Source organism: Gallinula chloropus, assembly GCF_964237585.1.
Source record: "Gallinula chloropus genome assembly, chromosome: 16".
Taxonomy (NCBI): domain Eukaryota; kingdom Metazoa; phylum Chordata; class Aves; order Gruiformes; family Rallidae; genus Gallinula; species Gallinula chloropus.
The window spans coordinates 5,631,639-5,641,768 of NC_140101.1; the positions used below are offsets into that span (position 1 = coordinate 5,631,639).

At 42.9% G+C, this 10,130-nt stretch overlaps 1 protein-coding gene across 1 annotated transcript in view; it reads right to left on the reverse strand.

The window, feature by feature from the left end:
* The window catches only part of VAPB (VAMP associated protein B and C), a 29,941-nt gene extending 29,057 nt beyond the window's left edge, over window positions 1–884 (reverse strand). The window contains exon 1 of the mRNA XM_084271722.1: window positions 652–884. Within this exon, the coding sequence (XP_084127848.1) occupies window positions 652–709 (58 nt within the window). The 5' untranslated portion in view covers window positions 710–884. The remainder of the gene's footprint in view (window positions 1–651) is intronic.
* Between the last annotated feature and the right edge of the window lie 9,246 nt (window positions 885–10,130).

Sequence of the window (10,130 nt, forward strand, 5' to 3'; positions counted from 1 at the left end):
GGGTCTCAGATCATTCGAGTCCGTGGCTCGACGTCAGCTGAAAAAACATCCCCTTGTCCTGCCGCCGCAGCCCGGCGGAGGCCGAGGGCTCCTCCCGCCGCCTCGGACAGTCATTTCGCCTCTCCCGGGCGGTCCCGCGGGGCTCGGCCGCTGCCCGCGGCCCCCGTCCCGCGCTGCCCACCCCCGGAGGGCGCGACGGCTCCTCCGCCACCGGCGGGGGAAGGCCAGGCTGGGAGAGAAGCCAGCTGTTCCGGGGCGCGCTGCCCCGCTGCCGGCGGAAGAAAGGCGGCAGCCGCGACCCTCCGCCCCGCCGCGCTCTCCCTTCAGGCCGCCCTCGGCCCTGCAGCGGCCGCCCGCGGCGCGGGTGGGGGCGGGCGGCGCAGCCGCGGCGAGCGCAGGCCTGGCGGGGACCCCCGCGCCCCGCTGCGGTCCCACGGAGCTGGGAAAGGGGAAGAGGGGAGCGCCTCCCCGCCCGCGGCAGGCGGGAGAGGCCCGGCAGGGCGGGGGGCGGCGGCGCTGAAGGACATTTTAGCGGCTGGTGCCCAGCCCCAGCCCCCGGAAAATGGCTGCCGCTGGAGCGGGGCCTGAGAGCGGCCCCGCCGCCGGCCCGGCGCAGGGAGGCGGCGGAGGGCGGCGGCGGCCACCTCGTACCTTTGAATTTGAGCTCGTGCTGTGGTTCGAGGCTGAGGACCTGCTCCGCTTTCGCCATGTTCCTCCTCCTCCTCCTCGGCGGTGGCGGCACCAGGCGGAGAGAGGAAGGGACGGGGAGGGAGGGGAAGGAAAGGGGGAAGGAGGGGAGGAGGGGAGGGAAGGCAAGGCAGGCGGGAAGGCAGGCGGTGGTGGGGGGGGATGGCGCGCCCGGCTGGCTTGTTCACCCCCCGTCAAGCGGCCCCGGAGCGGCGAAGGGAGAGGCGCTGCGGGCGGTGGAGCGGGGACGGGCCGGTGAGGGCGGGCGGTGGCTCGGCGGCTCCCAGCGGCACGCTGCCCTGGCAGGGACGCGGGGAGAGGGCGGGAGGCGGGCCGGAGGCGGGACGATGCAGCACGGAGGGGCCCAGAGAGAGGCTGCGGCTGACGTCTACCGCCGGCACCACCGCGGCTGAGGGGCCTGCCCGGCCCGTCCGCCCCCCGGCTCCCTGAGCGGCGCGGGCCGCCCTGACTGCTGGCGGAGGCGGGGCTGGGGGCTGAGCGGGCAGAGGGGGTTCTTTGCCTCCTCCTCGGCTTTTCGTTGGGGTCGAGCTACCGCCTACAGTTGTGGTGTCACGGGAGACAGAGAGGTGTAATTAATACTACTAATGAAGTTTAACCATCTCTGAAAGCCACGATTTGTCATAAATGTCTCCCGAGCGAGTGGCAGCCTGTTACTTTAGGCCTTGGTTCCGCAGACCCAGATCCGTACGGCTGCCCCCGACCTGCCCCGGGACTCGGTCGCACCCCTCGGGCAGCTCCCCGAGCTCCCCGCACCGCCGGGCGCTAGAGCCGGGGAAGGGGAACGCACCCAGGGCAACGCCGGACCCCTGCTCGGCTTGCCTGGGGCAATCGTGTTACCCCTGCAGAGCGGCGCAGTACCAAGAAAAGCCTGGTAACCGGCAGCAAGCTCCAGGAAGAACTAACTTTTTAAATAAAAACAGGCTTTAAGGTCATCTCGGGGAGTTCTGACACACCTCTCCTTAAGTAAATTGTAACCAAAGTTTTGGATTTTTGTTAACAGTGGGTTTGGGGTGTTGCTGGATTCTTTTGGGTTTTTTTCCCTCCAAATAACCAAACTATAAAAAGGTAAAAATCATGCCAATATAAAATATAGCTTTATTAACAGCCTATTCTGATATAGTTACAGTACCAGTAAACTTTTTTTTTCTTCTCAGGTTGTTTTAAACACTCTAAAAGCTAAGAATTTATAACCCCATCAACTTCAGCAGGGGATAACAACACATTACCAGCAGAAACATGCTAGTCTTAGAAATTGGTAATTTATACACTCCAAAATTTATTCATTTAGCAACTGGACTTCAACCATGCAGAACTTTGTGAGGAAGAACTATTTGCAGAGATAAAAAGTGTCTTGCTATCAGTCATCCTCCAAAGAGTAGCAACCCAAGCATACAGTTGTGTTGAGTAAGTTCTGTCAGGGCTGATTAGCAAACAGGTTAAGAGGTGAATAAAAATATGGTAAAACTGTGAAAATTCGTTTTATGCACCATGCCTCACCCTCACACGAATTCTTTGTATCACCAATGTCATTTTCCTTCACAATTGCCATAAATGCATAAGGTAGCTAGAGGGATCTGCAACTCGTAACAAGAGGCTTGTTCTCATTTCTGGCAATAAGAGCAATGGTGAGGGATGTATGTTAAAAGTAACAGCACCAAACAGGATGATGACAGTCAAGGCTCAAGCACATTTGTGGTATTTATAAAGTATCTCAACACTTCATCTCCTTTGGTCCATGACAATCCCTGGTTTTGCTTCAACACCTCTGATCCTGTTTCATCTTTTGGTTTCATTCTGAGATGTCTTTCATTCCATGCCAAAACAAACAAAACTCCTGTGTGTGTTTAGTGTAGCTATTAGTTTTGCATAAGGCAAGTAAAACCTGCCAACACCTCCTAGCCAATGCATCAGGACCAGTTTTTAGAAGTTTCAGCAATGCACATCAACACACTCAATGTACTGCCGCTCTCCCTTACATTCCTTCTGCTGGAGAAGAGATGGTCATATCATGTCATGAAGGGGTGGGTTTTCTTTTCCAAATCCCTGCTATCCTACTTCGCTTAGTTAATTAGATTTGGAGACTAGGATGTTCTCAGTTTACTATTTTTGCTACTTGTGGGGGTTTAATTTGTAGCATAAAATACAGACTACATAGTAACATCTTACTGGATCTCAAAACAATTGAGTTCACTTACATTTCAGGGTAGATCTTTGGCTGGTATCCTGGAAAGGTTATCTTTTCACCAGATCTCTTAGTTTTTATTTTTATAACCAGGTTCTCTCACTGAGCTAGTGTTCTCAGTCCAATAATTAGTAGACAAAGACAAGCTGCAAGTTAAACAAACTGTGAGGAAGAAAACACAGCAAACTTTATACAATGTACAGTTATGCAAAATAAACCCCCCTGAACTGTTTGTTGCTCCCCAGCGCTTTCCAAGCTTTGTTTTTCCCAAAAGTAGTACAAAGTACACCCTTAAGCATCCTGATGATCCATATCTTAAAGGTTTGCCAAGGTGTATCATCTCACTGGCAGCTGTGAACTTACCTGCCTGTAGTTGAAGGACTCGCCCATGTTTTCATCCAGGCTGGAGTTTTTATAAAGCATAGCATTGTTGAAGTTGAAAACTTAGGAACTCTAATTAATGTAGATTGCCAGATCTTTGTTTTATGTAAATAATGAGTGTACTTTTAATACTGCCCAATTCCTGTTGAAAGGGGCACACACGAAGGCCACTTGCAATACTACATCCTTATCAATTACACAAAACCACCCTCACTTTACTAACAGTTCAGCCATGACAAGATTAGAAGGCAACTTGCTGCCTAGGTGGGTATTTAATTAACAAGGAAAAATAAGGGTGAACACAACAGGGAAACTCTGAAGAGCACCTGAAAGCTCTGTACTGGAACAATTTTAAAGAACAGTTTCATCTGGCACAAAGCTTTTACCTTAAAAGCAATGAAAAACTTGATCCAAGTAAAATATTCTTATCTCATGGGCACGCGAGTTGGGTGGTTTGCATTTTGTTACCTAGATTCTCTATGCAAACACATGTAAATGTGATTTTCTTGCTATTCCAGCACATTCCTGTGCTTACCCTTCTTATGCTCTCTGATGCACTTTGTTACACAAACATATTTGACATTTTTCAGAAGCAATTTACGCACATCTAAGAGAAAGTTTAAAAATAGCAGGTACTGAACAATAAATTTAAGTTATTCCAGGTCCCCATTAAAGAGATGTCAGCACACGTTTCCTTCATGTGAACTACAGCCAGTTGCTTAGCAGACACTTGTATGCAACGTTTTCAGGTGAAATAGCATCAGAAACAGGGTTTTTTTTGCTTATTTATGCTTTTGAAGGCTATTAACTGACAAGCTAGACTAGCACCAGACATCAAAACAAGTAAACTACATCTTTTAAGCATCACATAAACAAAGGAACTATAGCCAACTCCATTTTGTGCTTTACATAACCACCAAAACAGTTTTAAAAGCAGAGCAAGCTTACCAACCAGCTGGTTCTATTAGCAAGTAAGAAAGGATCCCTTCCCAGCATGACAGGCCCCCACAACACCGTGCAGATATTAAAAGCACTTTACAGTTTTGATTGACAGAAACCTGGCCTAAGCAGTCAAGAATTTCACATTTCATGCAGTCGAAGCTAAAAACAACGTATTAAATAACTTGACCCTGGTTGAATTTGTCAGACCTTGCACCAGTTGACAAGACTGTGTGTGGCTTGGGGTTTCTCAGGCATCATGCTGCAAAGAAATGAGGCATTATGCACAAGCTGCTTTGTCTTTGCTGTTTGTCCCCATCCCTTCTTTTTCTTTGTGGAACTTCTGCCTTTGCCTGTCCATACACAGACCAGGGAAAAAGCTACAGTTTCTCAATGACCAGTAGTGGGTATTTTTGGAAAACAGCTATTGGAATCATTACTTAGATTCACTTCTGTATTGCTTTCAGTCCTCTTCTACAGTTCTACTACTATAGAGGCTATTTTAAAGTAGTGAGAATTTTGGAAGCATTCATAAACCAAGACAGCACAGTTATAAACAAAGCTGTTTTATTAATAAAATGTTTACACCTTTTTTTTGCACAATACATCAGAGTGGTAGTGATTTAGCATGTTATTACACTATAAAAGTTTATTATGAATGCTTAAGCTGAAAAAGCTGCTTACATTATGCCAAATCAACATTTCTTTATTTGCATTCTATGCACTATACGGGAGTGTAACAATTCAAACAAAGAGAACAAAAGCCTGGTTTTCTTCATTAGCATCTACAAACCAACAATACAGACAAACCTGTACACACTCTTGGGACCAGCCCAAGAAAAGACTAAAAAAAGTCTCAAAACATTCATAAGCTTGGGAATTCATCACTACAATATTTCATCACTAGTAATCTGACTACATTTCATGCAGTGAAGCAATGGTTGTAAATTTGTGCAGTTTACAGTGCTGCAAGTGCTCTGTAACTTTGAGCGGCTTAAGTTTGTTTTAATAAGAGATACTATAATAAGAAGGCACAGACCTTTCAACCTTTGTAACAGGTTAACCCAATCCTATAATGAAAAGGCAGAACGTTCTTAAGAGGGACAAGAATTGCTGATACAAAGGTTAACCTTCACGCTTAATTTTACAGGCAAACATTTATTATGCTGCAAGAGCTATATGCATATCAGGTTATTTTTGTGCCCTGAATACACAAATGCAAATGCAAAGTCTCTTGTTTAGAAGAAAGCTTCAGTATGATTTCTTTCTTCATTGTACTGGGGGTGGGGAAGATTGTCAGGAAGTCTGAAGTGTCATAGCTACAGAAATGCAATCCATTTCCGTGTCTTAAGTCACTGTGTCACAATTTCAATGCTGGATATGCAATGTTCAGAAACACGAAGTACAAAAAAGGAAGTTAAAAATACAGAAGAGTTTACATCATGTTACTAGAGCCTTACAGTAATTTGCTCCCCAGGTGAATGTGCTTTTAGCCTTTGTTATGTGGTATAAAACATAATGGTACATGTCTCAGCTGCCATGTTTTCATAACAGCTGAAGAAGGCTGTACCAATGAATTACAATTTTGTTTGCAAGTATTTGCCACTGATAGTTCAAGAACCTTTCAGGAGAAAGAGACTCTCACCACCCATTCTTTGCTAAATCCCATAAGGAAACAAAGAAACTGTCAAGAAAACATAGTGCATTTAATAGCAAATACAGACTGCAACATGAGGCAAGAAAGCAGCAGTGAATCTATCTTGGTGTCAGAATTACAGCATATCCAAGTGCAACAACTGGGTGGAGTATCAGTCGCCCACATGAAGAGCAAGACAGTGGCGTGTGTCCTTCCACGCCTGGAGGAGCAGTTGGTTTGTTCAAGAACACATACGTGAAAAAAGTAACATAAAGGAAGCAAACCACCCCAAACTTCTTAAGAGTAGCTTTACAAAGGTAATCAGCAACTTGACTAAAATTCATTGTTAGTGTTTTAACAAAGAATTAAGAACCTTAACTCGCAGGATGACATGGGAAAAGCAAAACGGTTTCTTTTCAGAAGTCTTTATTCTGGGACAACGGCAGTTTCAGCAAATGATGTCCCAATCTTTCTGGGACAAATCAGCCTACTGCCTTGATTTCCCATGAAAAACAGGAAGCACCAAGTATCTTCAAGCCACTAGAACTTTTCAAATTATTTTTAAATAGCTGTTCATAGCACGCACATTCTGACAACACTGTGTTAAAAATTCAGTGTGGGGTGAGAGGGCAAACAGGGGGAAGGAGGAAAAAGCCGATCCTGGGATCATTATAACTTGTTAGAGAATAAGCCCATCAATACTTTTGGGTTTCACAGGACAGTCTTACATCCCTTGAAAGATTAGTTATCTGTGACACTTTATCCATTAAGTTTGGTAATGCTTATTTGGTTTTTCAGAGTCATGCATTTTTGATTTTAGCTGACCAAGAAAGGATTTGCATTCAAACTTCTGACACCTCCAAAATATCAGAAGGACTTCTTCAGAAATGAGCACTTGTCAGAAAGCCTGGAAATTTTAAGGAAATACATTTTGGCACCTGAATTCTTGTATGAGAAAAAGATTTGGTCTCAAGTATATTTCTTTTGACAAGCTGGAGCTATGTGACTTTGAAAAGGACAGCTGACGTGAATTTTTATAGTATAAAACCTGTATTTCTATCTTCCATTGGTAATTCACACCAACATCTTATTTCTATAAATCTTCTGCCACCTATCATTACTAGGGCTGTGATCTATTACTAGGAATGTGAGCTGAACATACAATTTTAACAGTTTTCTTTACAGAAACTTAGTTCCAAGCACACAATTCTCCTGCTTCAAGTAACTGACTCGTGGCACACAAACAGCTTCAAGTCACAGTAAAACAACTTCCGGCAAGAACAATTAAAGTTTGTCTTCTCTCTCATCCAGGATGAGAAGAGTCTCCTTTTTTAGAGGTTTAAAATATTTAAAAAGAGATACATTAATGTTTTTAGAAAATGAGTAGGCAGGGTGGAGATTTAAGTCAGTGAATTATTCAGATTCTCCTTATATTCAAGATGATTTTTTCTACTTCTATAGAGCTATTGCTGCTTAAAAGTGAGGTTCACTACAGGGTGATAACTACACAGTTCAGACAGTTTCTGACCTGTAAACCATCAATTCCCAAGATAGTCTTTGCAGATTGCTGACACAGCACACCACAAATAGACTACACCATCCTTAATAAATACAGTTTCACAATAAAGTCATTCAAACATCACTGATAAAACTTCCTTTTCCAACTAATACACAATATGATATACTGGAAATTAATACTCATGTTAAGGAATAATTCAGGACTAACACCTTAAAAATCTTTAGGCCAACTTCTAACCATCCAAGATACACAGCCTGAACTATTTTTTGACAAGTAAAATGAAGCTTTAACCATGACAGTGGACTGTTCCTGCTGAATCCCACCTCTCTCAACCACGTTAAAGGATTCAACTTCCAAACCAGTAAGTAGGTGGTGTTTCCTCTACTCTCACTCTCTTCCCAAGCACGTAAATAATTTTTATTGGACAGACTGGTAGCATTATATTGGTATCATGTACACCAAAGACAGGTCTCTGTGAAACACCCCTCTACACTTAACTGTCTGATCCTGTATCACTTAAAGGGTCTCACTGATGTCTCCAGGGATCTGAAGTGCAGCAATGTGTTCTGTTTCAATACAGATCTGGTATCATGAATTAAGACTTTATGTTCTCGGGCACAGGAGAGGTTGAGAGATTTCTTGAACTCTGCAAAGCACCTACAGAAGTTTTCAGTAGCCTGACTGCTAGATGATTCTGTTATTAAACATAAGTTTCCAGATATCACCATTTAGGCATTCAGCATGCCAGTCTTCAGCATGTTTATAAAATATACCTATGCCACAGATAGCCTGGCAAGTCAGCTAAGGGACTGTTGTAATTTAGAGGGTCAGATGAAGACACCCTCCAAAAGTTGGGGAGCAAATTTAAGTTGCTCTAAAGCTGAAGAACCAAATATTTATCAAATGGTATTTTTGTACAAATGCTTTGGGAAGGAACTGGTGTTTAGAAGTTGCAATCATTGTATTCTGTCAGTTACAAAATGCTCCGGATCAGTGATATAACATGCACCTCATTACATCTTTTACATACACCATACTTTATCCTTCCAAACTTGTTTTACAAGCAATTCATTTGCTCTGAGAGTCTCTGAAAGTTTAGTCTCTATGATGAGCTTCATTCATTATGCAGAAAGGAATAAAACTTCAGTCCTGAGCTTGCTCAACAGCTTAACAGAAAAAAAATACTAAAAATTTAGCTGGAATGGTTGATAATCAGCACTCCAAACACTCAAAGGCTAATGTATCTCCAAATGCAAAGCTATGTAGGAACAAAAATGTAATTGATTTCAGCAAGCCTAGTGCAAGATGAAAGTAGATGGCCTAACAAATTATTAACATAGAAGAAACCATTTTTCTCCAACAAAAATGAAACAATGAACACGTGCCTTTCACCCAGGGAAGCCTGCATTCCAGCTTTCAGCTAGGGCCAGCCAATCGATAAACACTTTATCTTGGCACAGAACTAACTTACTTCAACAGTCTGTCACTTTAGAGAGGCATGTTTTAAAAGCAGCCTCACTTCAGTGTTTGTAGTTTAGACAAATGAGAAACACTGGCTATTTCCATGTTTTCATTAACTGAAGTAATTCCAGATCAGAACTGCAAAAAACTGATGTGAAGTATGCTGGCATTCCAGTCAGACTAGTAACAAAGCTAGAGAGTCCGAGGTATCAAGACTTCAGAACATCTGAGAAAGGGCAGACTGTTGTTTCTTCTTTATGGTGTTGTGGGGTGAGTTTTTTGTTCATTTGTTTTTAAAGTGGAATTTTGGTGTAAATTAAGTGAGGATAGATCAGAAAGCAGTTTCATAAAGATTTCCTAAGATATCTGGGGAGAGATCCAGACTGAAGGAAACTACAATAATCTCACTATTAGCCTAGCTCCCAGTCTTGCCTAGAGTCCAGTATTTTCTTCTCAAGTCAATAAATCTTGGATAAATTTTTTTCTCACTGAAAAACAGATTTAAACACCATTTTTACCACATACTAACAGGTAATAACAATAATTTAGAAAGTGGGAAATTCTTTTCTACTAATCCACATGAATAATATTCCCAATATCTAAGACTTTCCTTCTACTACAATCTTTCCAAGTTCAAGAATTTCTAGGTTTATTACTACCCAACTTTAACAGAAGCAGTATTTTCTATATCACAGTTAAGATACTAAAGCAACTGGTATCTTGGTCTAGAATAGACTTCTGAAGCACTGTGAACCCAGTGTTTTGAAAAACCTGGTTGAATTAGATAACCACATGCTTCAAAGAAATTAGGGATTTCCATGACTGCCACTAAAAAAGTTCCACATTTAATTGCTAACCTGCTTTATCATAATTAAAAGTATGTTCCAGAGTAAGCTGACTCCATTCTTTCTTCGCTAATTTTATTTCCATCAGGTAGTTTGTAGGAGTACTAAAGTTTTCCGTTTTTAATTTACTGGGAGTGACAAAAGAATGTATCATACATCAGGCTGAACACCACTTAACCCCTCTCATATTAATGTGAGATGCTTTGATAACTACCAATGTCTCTAAAGGGCTTCAAACAGCCTTTGTTTGAAGAAGATATACTTAGATATACTTCTTGGGCTCTTTGTAAGCACATTCCCAGTTGTACAGCCTAAGGAGGCATAACTGACAAGGCAGGGTAAATAAAAGGTGTGATAAAAACATAATTGCCAAATTTCATTAAAACATCCCAACCATTCAAACTCTTACTGTAGTAGTTCACCTGTTTGGCTCCAGAATAGTTTTACAGGAGTTTTTCA